The 20,306-nt window shown below is 33.0% G+C and overlaps 1 protein-coding gene across 2 annotated transcripts in view; it reads left to right on the top strand.

Moving 5' to 3' along the window:
* RBM6 (RNA binding motif protein 6) overlaps positions 1-20,306 on the top strand; it is a 103,520-nt gene that overhangs the window by 6,124 nt on the left and 77,090 nt on the right. The window contains exons 2-5 of one of the 2 annotated variants that reach the window (XM_012543505.2): positions 854-961; positions 4,174-5,491; positions 6,192-6,281; positions 12,917-12,986. In XM_012543505.2, the coding sequence (XP_012398959.1) occupies positions 918-961; positions 4,174-5,491; positions 6,192-6,281; positions 12,917-12,986 (1,522 nt within the window). In that variant the 5' untranslated portion in view covers positions 854-917. Of the gene's footprint in view, positions 1-853; positions 962-3,883; positions 5,492-6,191; positions 6,282-12,916; positions 12,987-20,306 lie in introns of those variants that run through there. The other variant, XM_012543508.3, reaches the window with a different exon arrangement.

Raw genomic sequence — 20,306 nt, 5'->3', positions numbered from 1 at the left:
GTTATAGCCAAATCAGGAACTTAAGTCCTAGAGGTGGATGAGAAAGGAGAGGTTGAGGAAGTAGGAAACCCTAATTCACTTGGGTTTTTAGTAATGGGCCTCTGCACACTGATAGCATATATCAATTGCCGGGTTCTTTTAACTAACTTTTCTAGTATTTCAAAGTTTGTCACCTTGGCTTATAGTTTATTTACTTTTAGATGAGAAGAATGTCCTTTCTCTAGTCTTGTGTTGCCTTATAAGATAAAAGAAATTGGGTTGTTTCTCTCCCCCTCCTTATTGTTTTAGAATCCTTTCTCTCCAGGTGAAGGAAGGGAAGTTGGCTCTCCTCAAGTCTTTTATCTTACTTCAGTCGATTGTTTGGAATTTACAGATGTGGTACTTATTGAATTAACTGTATTGACCAAACTGGTCAGTTGGTATAGAAAATTGGTGCAGGTGCTACAAGGAACAATAAATTGCCTTAGTTTAGTTATTTCCCTTGAATATGACTCAGTTTGATCACCTTAAAAATGGGAATAATGATAGTTGACATTTGTAAGCACTTCTGAAGTTTTTGAAGTGCTTTCTTAAGACTTTACTTTGAAATTTTTTTTGGTATAGAAGTGTTTAATAAATATTTTAATATTAAGAATATTCAGAGTAAATTCTTACTAATTATTAGGAAGTGAATGTGCTTGAATCATTGGATAGATTTTTTAAAATGAATTTGTAATATATAAAATTGTATCTCACACAGTCTCTTAAAGTGGCCTTAAATAATTGAAACAGGGATTTCAAGTTTCAGTATGCTAATTATCCTCATTTTTTTTCTTTTCTTTCCTTTTTTTATTTTTTTGATGTGTCTGTGTAGGTACTATTACCAGCATTTGGTTTAAAAAAATCAAATTATTGGGGCCCTCCCAACACAGGAAGAAATGTGGGGGGACCCTCGACCTGCTAACAGGACAGGCCCTTTCCGGTATGTAATTTAAATTTTATAATAAAGACTAATCTCATTGTGTATATTTTTGGTTGTCATGTAAAAAATGTATGATTACAAGCTTATTGTGCATTTGATCTCTCGTTGCCAAATATAGTGTTAAATTTAACTCTTCTATATATTGTATATTATCATCAGGTTGGATTAATGAAAGAATTATTTATATGTTTATGTTCATTCTTACAAGGCTAGATTTTTCACCATACCAGTATAATTCCAAATCTTGACTTTAGTGAAATGTTGTCTTTGGAGAGGAACATAGTGTCATTTTCTACTTCTGGGCTGTTGTGTATAGTTAGGGATACACTTTAAGTTCCTAGCTGCTTCTAAAATGATTATACAGTTGTTTAAAAAAAAATCTATAATTTTTTTCTTCCAATATGTATATTTTTAGGACTCTTTATTATGTGACTTTTCAGGAAGAAAAATTCTTTTATATAAAATTTGTTAGATGTTCTAAAAAGTATTTTTATGCCCCTTTACTTTTGCCAGTTAAAAAATCTGAGGGGAAAACATATTGATGAAAATATCTTACTGTATTCTTATTATAATCAATTTTAAGGATCACTAATAAGAAACAATATAGTAATTCACAAACAAGTAACATTGTAAGGTAGCTAATATAATTATCATTCCCATTTATTAAGGAAATTGAAGCTTATATAGGTTTAAGTAAATTGGCTATGGACATAGTCTAATAGTTAAATATTGGGACTTCTGATTCAAAATATGGGCTTCTTTCTCCTACATCACACAGAATAAAAGAAAATATCGCGGCAGTTAGGTGATTTCCCACCCCATCCTTCACCCCTCTTCCCCCAAGTAGTTAATAGGGTATTCAAAATCTTTTTTTCTTTAGCATATAAAATTAATTATTGGAGACAATATTATTACTTAGATTTCCCATTGGGATGAAATTTTTAGAAATTTATACAGTGTTTCAGTATAGTTTTAGATAATAAAAGTGTCTCTAATCCTTAATAAGAAAAGCAATATATGTTATTTAATAAAGTATGGTGGAAAAGCTCTTTCCTGATCTTCAAATGAGAATCAGTTGCAGTTTTATCAGAAATATTTATTAAAGGTCTCTTGTGCCTGAGTGGACTGAAGAGATGTGCTTGTCCTTTAAAAGTTTACAATTCCAATTCCTGAATTCAAATAGAAATCACATAATCCTTATCCTCAGTGCTCAATGATATGAATTCAGTAAATATTAGATACTAGATTGAGATATATGGATCTCACAGGAAGCTTTGCCTTCTATCCAGTGACCTTTAAGATGAAGGTGGTGTAAGTTTTTTTTCCCCATTTTCTTTCAGTTAAGCCAGTTGCAAATCAAAGGGATAGGTTGTTTTAATTTTGTAGTAGGAGTCTTATATTTCAACATTTTAATACTTGTAGATCATTGTCTTGCAAGTTGGATTATTTCCAAATAAATTGCTTAATTAAGGTCATTGTGGATTAGTTATTATTCAGAATTGTTGAGTATGTTTATGCTGCATCTTTTAGCTTTTTTTCTTTATTTGTAAACATAGCCTAGTTTTTTTTATTCCTTTATTTCATATTTACTGACTTAATTTAACAGATGAAGAAACTGAGGCTCATATAGGTTTAAATGACTTGCTTACAAGCTAGTAAGAATTTGAGCTGGACTAGAATGCAGATATATTTAGTTTATACTGAATTCCTATTTTTGGATTAATTTTGCCTGAAAGAACCCTAATACGTTTCAGGAAATGAGCTGTGTGTTTCATTTGCTTCAGTCTAAATGCATTACTCAATAAGTTTGACAACTCTTTTCAAGAGAGAGAATTATGAGGTAGTGGATAGAAAAGAGAAGTGGCCTCAGAATTGTTAGGAATTCTGGCTCTAAGTCCCATGTATGGCACTTAATGACTCTGTGACCCATGGCAAGTCACTTAAATTTTCAGTCCCCCAGGCAACTTTATAAAGACAGTAAGTTGCACAGCAGGTCCTGATTCTGCTCTCAGTCCCCACAAAATTTTATTTCCAATCCCATCAAATTCAAAGTGGCTCTTATTATGGTAAACTATAAAGATCTGGTGTAACTTCAGTATAACATTCGTGGAAACTGTGAGTAGTCAGTGCATTTTCCCCAACAATTGTTGCATTTGGGACTACTGTTCAAGTAGTGAAAAGTAAAAGTCCCACTATATCACAAAGGAGAGTTCTTTATGACTCAGCTGTTTCTGTGCTAATGAGTGGCTAAGAAACAGTGTTGCTTTGAAAAGTTTTTAATAAGTGTTTTCTCTTGTACCAGATGATTTAAAGAATTTATTGACTGTTTGCATTGTAGGTGGAGTAAGGAGAGTCGAGTTGTATTTGAGAACTTAAGGCTTGTGTACTGCTGTATAGTAATTACCTTTCAACTTTGCTTATTTTTGCATTTGCCAAAACCTGACTACATTCAGATCATAGAAGAGGGAAAAAAGGAGTAGAGTAGGTTTGAAAAGCTAAGTTCACCTGAATTTCATTCACATCAAGTCCTGCTAATGGGAATGATTTTTAGCAGCATATTCATTTTTAACAAATTTCATTACAACAAAACAAATGTGGAAATGGAATTTGATATAAAGGAATTTAACTTGGAGTACCATGAATGCTTTATGGTGGTATTAATACTCTTCTGTAATGCCTATTGATAGATTTAGGCAATAAATAAACTCAAGCAAAGGATTATTTCAGGGCCCACTCAGAATTGACATGTAGTTATGAGATGTAGACCATTGACAGAACCTACTTTAAATAAAAAGCTTCTAATATATATGAATCATCATGTTGGCCTTGGAATTCTAGCTTCCCTGGCCATAGGAAATGGAAAATTATATAGCATGTCACCATTGCTAGCTTATCTGGTATTGCGGATTTTCCCTGTTGCAGGCCTGGGTGAAAGCTTTTTCTGCAGCAGTCATGTTGAAAACGTTGTGTTGACTTCCCTCGTATCCTGAAATGGGAGCATAAAAGTTTACTCCACCACTTCGTCTTAAAATATCAAAACATTGCTGTTTTCTGCAAATCTAGGACATTGTTACAGAACTCTGCAAAAAAAAAAAAAAAATTTTTTTTTTTTTTTGGTTTACGGAAGAATGTGCTGTGATTAGAGAAGAATATGCTGGTGTGTAGATTGCAAACTCTGGACAATATGAATAACACTGTCTTTGTTTCTACAGTGGGAGCCAAGAAGAAAGGTTTGCTCCCGGGTGGAACAGGGATTATCCTCCTCCCCTTAAGAGTCATGCTCAAGAAAGACACTCTGGCAACTTTCCTGGCAGAGATTCACTTCCCTTTGATTTCCAGGGGCATACGGGGCCTCCCAATCCTCCCTTTGCAAATGTAGAGGATCATTCTTTCAGCTATGGAGCTAGAGATGGACCACATACTGACTATCGAGTTGGGGAGGGGCCCGGACGTGATTTCATGGGGGGGGATTTCCCTTCTGATTTCCAGAACAGAGATTCGCCACAGTTGGATTTCAGAGGTAGAGAGATGCACCCAGGAGATTTTCGAGATAGGGAAGGACCACCTATGGACTATAGAGGTGGGGATGGTACTTCTATGGATTATCGAGGTAGAGAGGCATCCCATATGAACTATCGAGAGAGAGAAGCACATGCTGTTGAATTTAGGGGTAGAGATGGGCCTCCTCCTGATTTCAGGGGTCGGGGTACATATGATTTAGATTTTAGAGGCCGGGATGGGTCCCACTCAGATTTTCGAGGCAGAGATATATCTGATTTGGATTTCAGGGGCAGGGATCAGTCCCATTCAGATTTTAGAAATAGGGATATGCCTGATTTAGACTTTAGGGGAAAGGATGGATCACAAATGGACTTTAGGGGCAGGGGTTCAGGCACTGCTGATCTAGACTTTAGGGACAGGGATACACCACCTTCAGATTTCAGGGGTAGACATAGATCTAGGACTGATCAGGATTTTAGGGGTAGAGAGATGGCTCCCCATATGGAATTTACAGATAGGGAGATGCCCCCCATGGATCCAAATATTTTGGATTTCATTCAGCCCTCTACACAAGATAGAGAACGATCTGGCATAAATGTGAACAAGAGAGAAGAGTCCGCTCATGACCTTTCAGGAACAGAAAGATCTCCTTTTGGCATCCAGAAGGGAGAGTTTCAGCATTCAGAGACAAGAGCAAGAGAAGGAGACTCTCATGGTTTGGGCCTTGAAAATGAGTCTCCTTTAGACTTTCGGAACAACCAGCGCCCTCTTCAGGACCAAGATAAAGCGCCTCAAATCTTTGCCAACAAACAGCCACTTCCTGGAGGTGAACAACAAAGATCAGAGTCTGGTCTTGCATTTAAAGAAGAAGAGGGTCTGGATTTCCTTGGCCGCCAAGATACTGATTACAGAAACATGGAGTACCGTGATGTGGATCACAGGGTTCCAGGGAACCAGATGTTTGACTATAGTCATAACAAATCTTTTCCTGAGGGAAAAATTGTTAAAGATTCCCGACAGGACCTTCAGGTACGTGAATAAAATACAGTAGAAGTGAAGTGTACCTTGTTATTTTTCTTTGTTATTGTTCAGAAGAGAGGAGGCTAGTTTTCTGAGAGAGTGGTCTTAAACTGCCTTTCCATATCCTCTCTCATATATTTTGAGCCATTAGAACTATAATAGAATGTAACATTCTGTTATATATACATTTCTAGAGAAAGTACATTCCTTAACAGACCCTAAGTTTGGTTATTCACTTATAATTGTAAGTTAATCTGTGTGATTCATATTTGATAATATGGTAGCCTTTTACATTTTATCTTAGAAATCTAGTATGGCTGTTGTTAACATCTAGATATTAGTTTTTGTTTTTTTTTTTTCCCCCAAGGTTGACCATTCAGGAAAAGAAAACATTTCAGCCAAAAATACTCTTTTCATTGTAAAAATGGTTATTTAGGGCATTTATAAAAATTCCCATTTTAACTAAACTTCCTCAGAGAGTGAGAACACTTGTTCTAGCATTTATGTAATCTGATAATCTGAAATCCAATTTCTATGGGATTATCATAATTATTCTTCATGTTCTAATAGAAAACAACTTATTTTGTATAATGAGGCCTTTTGTCTTTAATCTTCTGAATATCTGTTATGATATTTCATGATTGTTTTATGTTTTATGTGTTCCATCCATATTTTTTGTAATTGAAATCATTTTCATTCTGTATTCAAGGATCAGGATTATAGGACTGGCCCAACTGAGGAGAAGCCAAGCAGGCTTATTCGACTAGGAGGGGTACCTGAAAATGCAACAAAAGAAGATGTGAGTATATTTTAATTTTTAAAAATAACTGCTAAGCTAGTGTCATTGGATTGTAGAGTTCATAGGGAATAAGGTATAAGAAAGTTGAAAAGGTAGTAAGGAACCAGGTTATGAAGGGTTTTAAAAGGCAGAGAATTTTACATTGGATCTTTGAGGTAGTAGGGAATGACTAGAATTATAGAACTGGAATGTGTGTGACATAGTCAGAAGTTTGCTTTAGGAAGATCAGTTTGATATGGAGGATAGTTTGGGAGTAAAGAGAGACTTGAGGTGGGAGACCAACAGGCAGCTTATTGGAATTGTCTAGGTGATTATAGTTTGTTCCAGGGTGATGGCAGTGTAAAAATATACAGAATGGACACATATAAGAGAGTTTATGAAAGTAGAATCAACAGGATTTAGTAATTGATTGGATATGTGAAGTGAGATAAAGTGGGAAAATTTGGGAGAGGAAGGTCTTAGAGGAAAAAGTAATGAGCTCAGTTGGGCATATTGAGTTTAAGATACTTGAGAGGCATCCAGTTGGAGGACTGGAATTTGAATCTAGGCCCTCTGATTCTAGAACCATTGCTTTTTTCATTTAGAAATGGGAAATGAGAGGCAGCCGTTTCTATTTGTCTTACTGTTTATGTGTCATATATTTAAGAGTGTGTGTGTATGTATGTATGTATCTGTACATTGAAAAATGTAACTGAAAAGTTGCTATTGTCTATCTCTAGAATATTGCAATGTACAGTATCAAGACAGGCTGTTGGGTGACATGACTTTTATTTATTAATATATTTTATGCATATCTTTTGTTCCTGTGTTACTGAGATTTCCCTTCTTTTTTCCCTTTCTCCTATCCCAGCAAATCATACCTTATATCAAAGATTTTTTTAAAGATAAAGATGAAGAGAAAAGATTCATAAAACCCAACAATACATTGAAAAAAAAAATCTGATATGTGCAATATTCTGTACCTGGGGTCATTCTCTTCCTCCTTCCTGTGCCGTCTTCTAATAGGGGGAACTATCTTCTAATAACTCTTCTTTGGAACTAATTTTTTTTTTTTTTTTTATGTCTCCGATATTCATTTTCTTTTGTTTTATGGTGTTCTTTCCATTTACATTGTTGTTGTCATTGTGTAGATTGTTTTCCATTCTCTGTTTACTTTATTTTGCATCAGTTCATATAAATCTTTTTATGCTTTTTTCCCCTATTTTCATAAGGTTGATATATTCATTTCTTAGTTTAATAATAGAATAGTCTTTTATATTGGTGCACTACTGTTTAGCCTTTCTCAAATCAATAAGACAGCTTGCTTTTGAATTTTTGGTACTACCATAAAAAGTGCTGCTATAAATATTTTAGCATATAGAGAGCTTTTCTTTTTATAAATGTCTTCTTTTGAGTATATACTCAAAGAGCACACACACACAAAACAATATATACTCCTTTGAATATATGCTTAGTGTAGTGGAATACAATGGTATATAGAAATTTTAGTCTTCATTTTGCTTAATTCCAGATTCCTCTCTGGAGTGATTATACTAATTCACAACTCTGAATAAAAGTAAAGTGAAAATAGTATGCTTCTATCTGCATTCAGATTCCATCAGTTCTTTTTCTGGGTGTGAATGACATTTTTCCTCTTGAGTTTTTTGAAATTGTCTTGATTCATTGTATTGCTGGGAATAGCTAAAGTCATTCATAGCTGATCATCATACAGTATTGCTGTTAAAAAAACTTCTTTTGGTTCTTCTCACTTCACTTTGCATCAGTCTTTTCAGATTTTTCTGATGTCTGTCTGTTCATCACTTCTAATAGCACAATAGTGTTCATTCATAAAAGTTACATTCATATACCCCAACTTGTTCAGCCATTCTTTAATTGATGGGCATCTCCTCAATTTCCAATTCTTTGTCAACACAAAAAGAACTGCTATAAATATTTTTCTAAAGATAGGTCCTTTTTCCTTTTTTATGATCTCTTTGGGATATAGACCCAGCAGTGGATCAAAGGATCAAATGGATGTTTGGTTTTATATTCCTTCAGGCATAGTTTCAAATTGCTCTCCCTAATGGTTGGATCAGATGGACTGTTAGCTTGTAACTTTTGGCTTTTGTGACATGACTTAAAAAAGAGAAATGATTTCTTTTGCTTTGTTTTTTTTTCCTGTTTTCTCATTGTACTAGATATATTTGATAACTTTTTTTCCAATGAGAAGAATAGGTTTTGCATAGAAATTTAACTTTTATGAGATGGGATTTTTTTTTTTAACTTATTTAGTTTATGCCCTTGGTTATACTTTTAATTAAGGTGATGCTTCTGCTGTTATGGAGGGCTGAAGAGTGTAATTCATCTAAACATATTGCCTAATCATCTCTGACACTAAATACTCATGAAGACAGTAGGCAAGATTACATATGCACAGGCTACTTTATATACAATGTGTAATATGGAGATGATTAATTGACTTCTGTTGTATATTTTTCCAGTATTCTCTTGTGATAAGCCTTTATTTTTGATAGCCAAAGATAAGAGTCTTATTTCTGAGAGCAGAACTGATGAAGATTTTGTAGGTTGTTACAAAATTCTAGTAAGATATACTTAAGAAATTTTTATTTCTTAGTAGTACATACTTTTTTTTGTTCTAAACTTAAACACCAAGTAAGATGAGTAAAGCAGAACATTAAAAAGAATGCTTATGGAGATATGGATAAGAATGACATACAACTTGCTTCTCCAGTTATCGAACAAATTCAGTGTATTATCAAAATTGTCCTGTTCTGCTTTTTCTTCTGACCTCCTTTTGTTTTCTCTGTTCATTTTAAATGCTTCAGTAACCTCTTTTCCCCCTTAATTTTGGTAACCCTACAGCAAGGCCTTCTCTCTTTCCCCCTCCAACTGAAATTATCCAAAGTCTTGTATCAAATATACAGTCAGTCAAAACAAATACCTATATTGGCCATGTCTGAAAATAATTCATTCTGTACCTTGAATTCATCACCTCACTGTCAAGTGGGTAGCATGTTTCATCACTTTTCTTGAATGGTGGTGGGTCATAGCATTGATCAGAGTTCTTAACTCTTCATTGTGTTTCTTTAAAGTGTTGCTATTATAGAAATTGCTCCTTGTTTCTATTGTCTCCACTCAGTATCACTTCACACAAATCTTTCCAGGTCTTTCCGGGTTCTCTGAACATTTCTTTTGTCATTTCTTAGGATTTAGTAGCATTCTGTGACATTGATATACCATAAAATTATTTTTATTTTTCTCTCCCTTGATGGACATGCCTATCATGTTTAGTTTCCAGTTCTTTGTCATTATAAAAATTGCCATTATACATTTTTGTGTGGGTGCAAAAGGTTAGTCTCCTTTTTTTTTTTTTTTTTTTTTTAAACTCTCTTGTGAGTATAGGTCTAGTAGTGGTATTGCAGCGAGTCAAAAGAATTTGCACAATTTAATAATTGTTTGGGTATAATTCCAAATTACCTTTGGGAATAGCTAGAACAGTTCACAATTCCACCAAAAATGTATTCTTCTATCTTTCCCTAGCATTTTCAAGTGTCCTTTTCTACTTTTGTTAGTCTGGTGGGTGTAAAGCATAACTTCAGGGTTGTTTTGATTTTTTTTTTCTCTGTGATTTGGTATGTATTTTGGTAGTTTGAATTTCTTTCTTTGAGAAGTGTCTATTTATACCATTTATCTTTTAGGAGAGATAATTGAAAATGGTATTAAACATCAACCATATTTTAAAAATAATTTCAGAAGAGGCATTTCTGTGTGTATTTTAAAAAAATCACTAGACCTAGTTTTTGATTTTAGTTTTGGAAGGAAAATTTAATGTCATATATTAAGAATGCTTAGATATTTTAAAAAAACATTCTTTTAAATAAGTTATCTCTTAGTTGTTCTAATAAATTTACCATTCTATTTCTCTCAACTTTTTTTTTATTTCAGAATTCCTACTTAGCTTCAATTTTTTCATTAGAAATGCTTGAAAGATTTCTGTTCCGTTATAGGTTCTTTTTCTCCTAGTTGGATTGTATTCAGCTTTTCAGAGTTATTCTTGGTTGTAAGCTTATCTCCTTGACTTTTGGAATATTATATTCCAAGATCTCTTCTTGTTTATAGTTGAAGCCGTCAGGTCATTTGTTATCCTTGAATTGGTCCTTTCTTGTTGTTGGCAGTATTTTATTTTATTTTATTTTTTTTTTTTTTTTGATATGAGAGTTTTGGATTTTGATTGTGACCTTTTTGGGACTTTTCTTTAGAACTTTTTTCTGAAGAGAATTGGTGTATCCCTTCTACCTTCATTTTGCTTTCTTGTTCTAATGGTTCTGGGTTATTTGGATTTGTGATTTCTTGAAATATGGTTTCTAGTTTTTCAAAAAATGTTTTTCAGCCCTAGTTTTCATGGAGCTTTAAAAATTATCTCATTGATATGTTTTCTAGAGCAATTGTTTTTTGTCAGATATCTTATATTTTCTTACATTTTTTCCTCCTGTCATTTGATTTTGTTTCTTCTTGTGTCAGGGTGCTGTTGATCTGGTTTAGTTTTCAGGGATTACATTTCTTGGGTTTACCACACCCTCTTTTGAATTTTGTTTCCTTCCAATTCTTTTGGATTTTTGAGTTTTTATTTCATTTTTAATCTCTTGCTTTTGGGTTTTCATGTAAGATCTCTAGAAGATTCTTTTTTCTTCTTTGTGCTTTTGCTTGTAGTCATGGAATTTTTCTCCTTTTGGGGCATTTTTAGACTTGCAATAACTTTTGATATTGTTCAGGGTTTTCTTTAATTTATTCACCCCTTCAGCCTTAGTTTATGAGCTGGGGGTTTGTGCCTTTCCCCCTCTGCTGTTTTTGGGTGAAGTAGTTGACGCTACTTAGTTTTCCCTGAGGTCTCCTGAGTTCCTGTGCTGATTTCTAGCTCCTGGGGTTAGTTAATCTCCTTCCCTCCCACCCCCTCTCTTTTTCATAGAGAGGGTAGATTTTTAAAAGTTGTTTTGTTTTTGTTTTTGTTTTTTAATAATAGCTCTTTATTTTCAAAATACATGCAAAGGTAGTTTTCAACATTCACCCTTGCAAAATCTTGTGTTCCAAAGTTCTTTTTCCCTCCCTTCTCTTCCCTCCTCTTCAGAAAGCAAGTAATCTACTATATGTTAAACCTGTGTAATTCTTCTATATATATATAATTTCCACATTAATCATCCTGCACAGGAAAAATCAGATCAAAAAGGAAAACAAAATGAGAAAGGAAAAAAAAAGCAAGCAAACAACAAAGAAGATGAAAATACTAAATTGTGGTCCATATTCAATCCCTTCTTTTTGTAATCGTCTCTTTAGAGCTTTTATTTTAGAATGTTGGCACTTCAGGGCCCTGTCAGGCATCACAGAATAGAGGGACCTTATAGTCCTTTGACTTAGGCTGTATTTCTCTGAGCACTGCTCACTTTCAGTATCTGACACTTTCCTTACCCTGCTGCTTTCTGAAACATCCCAGGTCTTTCTCAGAGAAGTCCTCTGTTCAGTCTTCCAGATATAGAGCTTTGTACTCCATATACATGTTTCCTTGATCCATCTGTGGTTATATTCATAGGCTACCCTACATTTGCATCAATTGGACCCTTTTTCTATTGCCTGTGGGCTGACTTTTGTAGTTCTGGTATGAAAGAAGTCCCTTTATTTAGTTTCTCATTGTATTTTTTTATCATCTTCAGTTGGGGCAAACTTTTGATGGTTTGTCATCTTGGCCAGAAATCAGGAGATGCATTTTCTCAACTCTTTTACACACTCAGATTTGGTCAATATAATTAAACAAGTCAATTTTGTTTTATTTTTTTCATTTGCATTATTGTGCTCCATGTTTATTTTATTCCTGTTTCTGTTTAATTCACCCTTCATCAGTCCATGTAAATTTTCCTATTCCTCTGAATTCTTCATATTCGTTGCTTTTTATGGCACAATAATATTGCATTATATTTATATGCCATAAATTGTATAGCATTCCTCAGCTGATTGTACATCTACTTTGTTTGTAATTCTGTGCTTTCATGTAAAATCCTGCTATTAATACTTTGGTGTATTTGCCTTTCTGGTATATATTTGTCTGACAGAAATATCTCAGAGTTAAAAGGTATGGGCATTTTAATCACTTCCTTAGTAAAATTCTAAATTGTTTTCAAAAATGGTGGAACTAATCTATAACTAATCCAATAAAGAGAATATTAATATATCTGTCTTCTGCTGTGTCCAATAGTAATTATTTCCATCTTTCCTCAATTTTGCTCATTTTCTTGATACATGGTGAAATGTCAAATTGTTTTGATTTCCAGCATCATAGTTTTGTCTTGGAATCTGGAATGCCTGCCTCAGTCACTGTCTTTGTGAGATTGGACAAATCATGTAATCCCTTGAGTCCCAGCGCTCATATTAAATGAGGGTGATGGACTCCAACTTTTTGTCTCATCTCTAGAGATTCTAGGACTCTATTGACAGTGATTTAGAAAAATTGTAAAGTAGTTGTTAATGGTTTGTGGTTCTTCTTTTAAGAACTTTGTTCATATCCTTTGGATATTTGTTGGATAAATCATCATCATGATTTTATTCATCTCCATATTTTTTTGTTTTTGTTTTTTGTTTTTTTGCAGATTCTTAATGCTTTTCGGACTTCTGATGGGATTCCTGTGAAAGATTTGCAGCTAAAAGATTATAGCTCAGGTGAGGGTTTTTTCTGTGTGCACTTGTGCTTTGCCATATGAAAATCCTTGACTATACTCCTCCTCCTCAGTTTTGTAATTCATTTATCCCTTTCAAGAAATCACAAATACAATGACCAGAACCACTATTGGTTTATATGGTGTATTCCCTCAAATATCAGTCTGATTTAGTTGTAGTGGGGCTTCTTTGCTCCCAAAAGAATTGTCTATCCTTGAATTATTCATGCATCATTCATGTCTGATGAGATTCTGAGTAAAATATAAATTCAATATTGTGAATACTTGTCTTTGACGACAATTAATGCAGTTTAAGTTGTCTAAACCTTAGAATATAATATTATAACAGAGTAGGTATGACTTTTTTAAAAAGTGTGTCTACAGGAAGCAGACACTTCATTGAACTTGTAAACACTTAATTTTATTAATGTTTCAAAGAATAATATAATTATTTACTGCTTCTCAAAAGATTAGAGTAGTTTGCTGTATAAAAATCTTTATTAAGCTACATCAAGATATGGTTCCAGCTTTCCAGAGAGATTTTTAAAAACTAGTGTTTCATTTTATGAATTACAGATCTTTGTACAATCCCATATCTTTGTAATCACTGTATATATAAAAATACACACACACATACATACATATATATACATATACGTATATACATGAAACATTTTTCTTTCAAGATGTCAAATGCCTATAAATTGAACTAAAGTTTATCATGATAATCGTTAGTGTATCAAAAATAATTAAAATTGGGTAACATCTTTTTTGTAATGAAGAAGACATAAAAATGTCAACTGTCAAGTGAGCTGGGTTAAATAGATTTTAGTTTAGTCATCCTAGACTTCCATTACTTTGATGACTAATGTTACAGAACTCTATAGTGACAGAGAGGCGTTTTTTTTTTTTTAATCCCACTTTATCAGTGTATTGACTTTTAAATGTAATCATTTGACAGAACTTGGAATTTGCATAATTTTTTTTTTTTTTTAAAAAAGCATTCATTCAATTTATATAACCCATAGTTTATAATTTAGGAATTTTCATGTTGAGTATCTTGTGTCAGAAGGCACCAAACATTAGAAACATCTTATACTACAATCTAATGTGATTAGACATTGTGAATATCTAGGCAGAGAATGAAAGGAATGTAGTTCTGGCATATGGTGTCTGGTAATCCCTCATGGGAGAAATTTGAAAAAGGATTTGTATTTAAAGGGGGGGAATGAAAGTGAGGGGAAATGCTACAAAAAACACTTTTAGTATTAAAACATATCCTTGGCCTGACCATCAGGTTTATTCTTGTAAAATGTTTTGAGTTCAGTTTATTAGATTTTATATTTAGTAAATCTAATTTTGTTATATAAGTCATTGGGAAAAACAAATTTGCTTCACAGAAACTTACCTTGCAGCCTGAATTCCTGGATACCAAAGGAATACCTGTATCTGTAGGTGGAGTTGTATTACAAGAAAAAAATGGCATTGTGATTATAAAAATGTTGAATAATTTTATGTATCAATTTGGATTTCAGACAGGTTACCAGCAAAGAAAATTTCTCTGATATAATTTGAAAACCCTTATTCTAGTTTTTAAGTTTGCAAACCTTAGAATTCCCTTTGAATGAAAATAAATTATCCCTTCTACCTTCCATTAAATGTCAAAAAGAGATTTGTACCCTAAAGTTATCTCCCTCCCAAACTAGTTTCTCATGTGTAATAACTTTCCATGCTTTAAACATTCTTGATATTTGGGGACAACTAAGGAAAAACATTTTTCATTATTTTTGAAAGCATAACAGAATTGCATGGGAATTTCTTGAACAGCTCTCTCTTGGTTCTAAAAATGTATTTTGACTCTTAAAGTGTTGACCTAACAAACAGACTTAGGAGCATTTGTTTTGGCAGACATAGCAGAATAGTTAATTTTGTACTTCATTTCCACTGCTTTGTTTTCTATCACTCTGACTTTAGTCTTGTTACTTTCAGTGTTGAAAGTTCAAGATGTAGTATTGATTTTTAAAAATTTTATATGTTCATCTCATTCTCTCTTGAATTGGCAATATTTGTAAAGAAATCATCATATTGTCACTTAGGAGTGGTTAGTTGTTGTTACTAATAAACTAAATCTTAAAAATAAATGCCAAGCCTTGAAAAGATTGAGTCTTAATCTAAGGTCACTGCAAAGATTGGCTAGCTCTTTTGTACCTTGAATTAGACAAATGTTCTGAGAAATTTAATGTTTGAAATTTATATCTTTGTAAATTTACTTAATTGTAAGACTATGCTTGCATCTGTTTTTCTTTGGGACAATAACAGTGCCAGCAAATGAAAAGCATCTTTCAGTTTTCTTTAGGTTACAGAAGCTTAGATGGCAAAAATGTATGGAGACTGTGCAGTTCTCTAGTTCAGAATTGATGATTCATAAGAGAGGGATAAAATTATTGCTTGATTGAAGCAATGGGTATGAAAGTCCATAAGATATAAAAGAAAGATTCTTGCATACTATAGGTTTTATTCCCTAAAGTAGGAGGTTCTTATCGTGGAGTCCATGAATTTTATTTTTAAATATTTTGTTAATCGTGTTTAATATAATTAATTTCTCATTTGAAAAGCATTCTGAGAAGAGGTCCATAGGTTTTTTCAAATTGCTGAAGAAAACCATGCACAAAATGGTTCAGAATATATTCCTAAAATAATTAAGGACATCTAGTTGTGAAATTAATGAAACTCATTAAAAAAGGGAAATTGTAGTAGAAAAAAGTAGGGTATTACATAGCTCTCATTTTGTCCACGGGAGAGGTGTCATCTTTTCTGTTCTGTTTGGGAGAGGAGACTCCAGACCAGCCAATAGAAACATCTGGTTTGTTGAGGTAAGAGTACTTCTATTAGTCTTTGCCCCTTCTTAGTTTTTATCCTATACATTCATTAGTTGGGATAAATTTGATTTCTCAGATCAGCTACTAAAAAGAGGTCTTCTATTTGTAAATAATTATAAATAATAGCTCTTTGAGATGTAGTGGAATGAACTTTTTTCCCCTAGGATTTGAACACTTTTGCTTAAGTTGATCTGAGGTTTCATACCTTTTGAGAAGTGGGAGACTGGATCCTATAATACAGAGAGGTGGCAGTAGTCTTTAGATCTTTCTTACTAGTTCCTTTTTCATCCCTTTACCCACTATTACAATTACTAGTTCCAAATTGTAGTAATAATTTCCATATTAACTTCATTTTTCTCATACAATTGTATAAATATATTCTTTGAGTGGGGGACATTTGGGGTTAAGTGACTGGTTCGGGCTCATACAGTTAGTTATAAGTGTGTCTGAGATCAGATTTGAACTTAAGTTCTTCTGAGTCCAAGGCTGGAACTCTATCCACTTCACCATCTAGCTGCCTCTAAATGTATTCTTTGTATATTCGATTGCTATCTTTTATATTTGTGTGGCATCTGCTTTCAGGGGATAATAACTTTTATCAAATTTTCTTTTCTTTGGCTTTTTAGCCAACTATTGGAATAGCAAAGAATGTAGAAAATTGGAAACACAGTCACTCAGTCAATCTTGGCTACCTCCTTCAGAAAAATTTTAAAAACAGAATAATTCCAAATACTGTGTTAGGTGATATTCTTATGTTCATCACTTATAGAAAGCTAATGGCAATCTACTACTTTGTCTGCTTATGTTCATTTAATTTCAACACATTGAGTACAGTTAACATATTGAAAGAAAATATCTTTGAATTTGAAAGGTTTAAATAATATTTTCTTCAAGTCATTGAAACTCCTAGGATGTGAAAGTGCCTTGAAAGAGGGAGATATTTGGAAAATTTTATTATATTTAATTAGAATAATCATAGTATTATTTTTATGTTGTCTATAAAAGCATACATAATAGGTATTTTTTGAAAGTTAGAAAATAATTATTGCTTGCTTGCTTTAGGAGTGTTTGACAAGTGACAAAGTGGAAAACATTTCTAAATTTTCTTTAGGCTTTAATAAACTAGTATTGTGAAGGATATCATTAAAATAGTAGCAACTATGACAAGTTAGTGGGGCTTGTGTGTGTGTGTGTGTGTGTGTGTGTGTGTGTGTGTGTGTGTGTTTTGCTCTCTGGTGTTTTTTTTTTTTAATTAAAGCTTTTTATTTTCACAACATATATATAGGCAATTCAAGATTTCTTATGTTCCAAATTTTTTTCCCTCCCTTCCCATTACCCCCTTTCCTAGACAGCAAGTAATCCAATATATGTTAAACGTATACCACAGAAAAGAAACTGACTAGAATTAGACTCTCTCCTGGTTGTGGTCACAAATACAATGAAAAATAGCATTTAGATTGGAGTGCATTGTAGTGGAAAGAACAAGGAACTTGGAATGAGAAGATTGTTCTTTCTACTGTATTATGTCACATAAGAGGGAAGACAAGCAATACAATATGTACACTTCATTTTTAGGGATACCTGAGCACATATTCTGTGTTTAGTCCTTTTAGGATGAGCTTAGAAAAATCAAGTAATATTTGTTAAATCTGAATTTATTGCAATATCCCTTTATTGGTTGCTTGCCATTTTTAAATACTTTTAGTCAATAGATGGCAATCAATTGTTAAGCAAAACATTTGTTGCTATAATAACCATCCAGAAATGCATGCTTCAAGCACTTGCTTGGTCTAAAGCAATGCATAAAAACGTAGAGGTTTGTTTGTTTGTTTTTTTAATTTTGATCTGTTTCTTTTGGTATATAGTTCTTGGGCAAAACAAAGTTTCATTAGTTTTAATGTCTTATTTTCTGCTTTTTTTAAAAAATTTTGATCTGTTTCTTTTGGTATAGTTCTTGGGCAAAACAAAGTTTCACTAGTCTTAATGTCTCATCTTCTGCTTGCTTAGGGAAAACACGATAACAGTATCTCCAGATAAAAGTGAGACAGGTGATAAGAGACATCAAGATTGAATTAATTATTTGTGCTTTGAAAAATATATTTGGTTATCTCATGAAATATATGCAACTTGTTTCAATTTAAATTAAGAGAAACCTAAATAATTTTTTATTTGGGAGATGAAATTTCTTTTATTTTTTTTTAAATAATAGCTTTTTATTTTTCAAAATACATACAAAGATAGTTTTCAATATGCACCCTTGTAAAACATTATGTTCTGTATTTTTCTCCCTGTTACTTTTCTCCCTTAGTGAGCAAGTAATCCAGTATAGATTAAACATGTAGAGTTCTTCTAAACATATTTCCACATTTATCATACTGCACAAGAAAAATCAGATCAAAAAAGAAAAAAAAATGAGAGGGAAAAAAAACAAGCAAATAACAACAAAGGTGAAAATACTCTGTTGTGATCCACATTCAATCCTCATAGTCTGTCTCTGGATGCAAATGGCTTTCTTCATCACAAATCTATTGGAATTGTCCTGAATTACGTCATTGCTGAAAAGAGCCATGTCCATCACAGTTGGTTATCATATAACCTTGTTGTTATTGTGTATTATTGTTTACAAACTTCTTATGGTTCTACTCACTTCTCTTAACATCAGTTAATGTAAGTCTCTCCAGGATTTTCTGAAATCATCCTGCTGATCATTTCTTATAGAATAATAACATTCCGTTATATTCATATGCCATAACTTATTTGGCCATTCTCCAATTGATGGGCATCCACTCAATTTCCAGTTCCTTGCCACTGCAAAAAGGGTTGTTACAAACTTTTTTGCACATGTGGATTGTTTTCCATTTTTTTTATGATCTCTTTGGGATACAGACCCAGAAGTGATACTGCTGGATCAAAGAGATGCACAGTAGCCCTTTGGGCATAGTTCCAAATTGCTCTCCAGAATGGTTAGATCCATTCACAACTCCACCAGCAGTGTATTAGTGTCCCAGTTTTCCCATATCCCTTCTAGGATTTATCATCTAGGCAATCTGAGAAGTGTGAAGTGACACTTCAGAGTTGTCTTAATTTGTATTTCTGTAATCAATAGTGATTTAGAGCATTTTTTCATATAATTAGAAGTGGCTTTAATTTTTAATAATCTGAAAATTGTCTGTTCATATCTTTGGCCATTTATCAATTGGAGAATGGCTTGCATTCTTATAAATTTGATCAATTCTCTCTATATTTTAGAATTGAGGCCTTTATCAGAACCCTTGGATGTAAAAATTTTTTCCCAATTTTCTGATTCCCTTCTCATCTTGGCTTTTGTTTATACAAAACCGTTTAAATTTAGTATCAAAATTATCCATTTTGAATTTCATAAAGTTCTCTAGTTTGGTCATAAATTCCTTCTCCACAGATCTGAGAGGTAAACTATCCCTTGTTCTAATTTGCTTATATATCATCTTTTATGTTTAAATCAAGAACCCATTTTGACCCTATTTTGGTAGGGGGTATTAGGTATTGGTCAGTGCCTAGTTGCTGCCATACTGTTTTCCAGTTTTCCCAGCAATTTTTGTCAAATAGTGAGTTCTTATCCTGGAAGTTGGAATTTTTGCATTTTTCAAACTACTATAGTCATTGACTGTTGCATCTTGTGAACCTACCCTATTCCATTGATCTACTACTCTTATTTCTTAACCAATACCAAATGGTTTTGATGACTACTGCTTCATAATATAGTTTTATATGTGAGATGGTTTCTTCAGCAGAATATCTTATCAGTATAGTAGAAGTGAAAGAACTCTAGTCTTAATTAACATATTTTCTCTGTTTCATAAGAATGAAGTGGTATTTCATATATATTCTATGCCCTTATATTCAGACTTAAATTTTTTTTTCCTTTCATTTTGACCCCCCCCCCCAAAAAAAAAAAAGAAAAAGAAAAAGCTCTTTAATATGATAAAAATCATGTGGAACCTTATATTTTCTTTAAATCGTCTTGTTAGGTGTTAGCTTTTTAGGTTTCTTAGTTCAGGCTAATTATCTTTCTCATTTTACAGACTGATTTTTAATGAGATAATGGCAAGCAAAGCACACTGAGTTGGCTCCCCATCTGTGGTGGTTGGTATTTTCATATTGCTACAAAAATTGTGCATGTTCTTAGTCCTTATAACTAAACCCTTCCTATGATATTGATCATTACAGTAGAGATTTAAGAGTTAGGTTTTTGGTATCTATCATGGCTCTAGATTCCTATTGGTTTCATTTCCTTCTTTTATTTAGATTAATCAGATTTACTCTCTTAGTTCTCTTTCATTCTTTTTTTTAAAATGTTTCTGTAGCTAATATATCCCTGAAGAGATTCCTTGTACTTTTAGTTATTTTACTATAAGAATTATTTTTTCCTGGTTTATACCAGACGAATGCATTTATTCCAGACGAAT

The sequence above is a fragment of the Sarcophilus harrisii genome, chromosome 1 (assembly GCF_902635505.1).
Source record: "Sarcophilus harrisii chromosome 1, mSarHar1.11, whole genome shotgun sequence".
Lineage (NCBI taxonomy): Eukaryota > Metazoa > Chordata > Mammalia > Dasyuromorphia > Dasyuridae > Sarcophilus > Sarcophilus harrisii.
The sequence above is the reverse complement of the archived record's forward strand: the minus strand, read 5'-3'. Positions and strand labels throughout refer to the sequence as shown.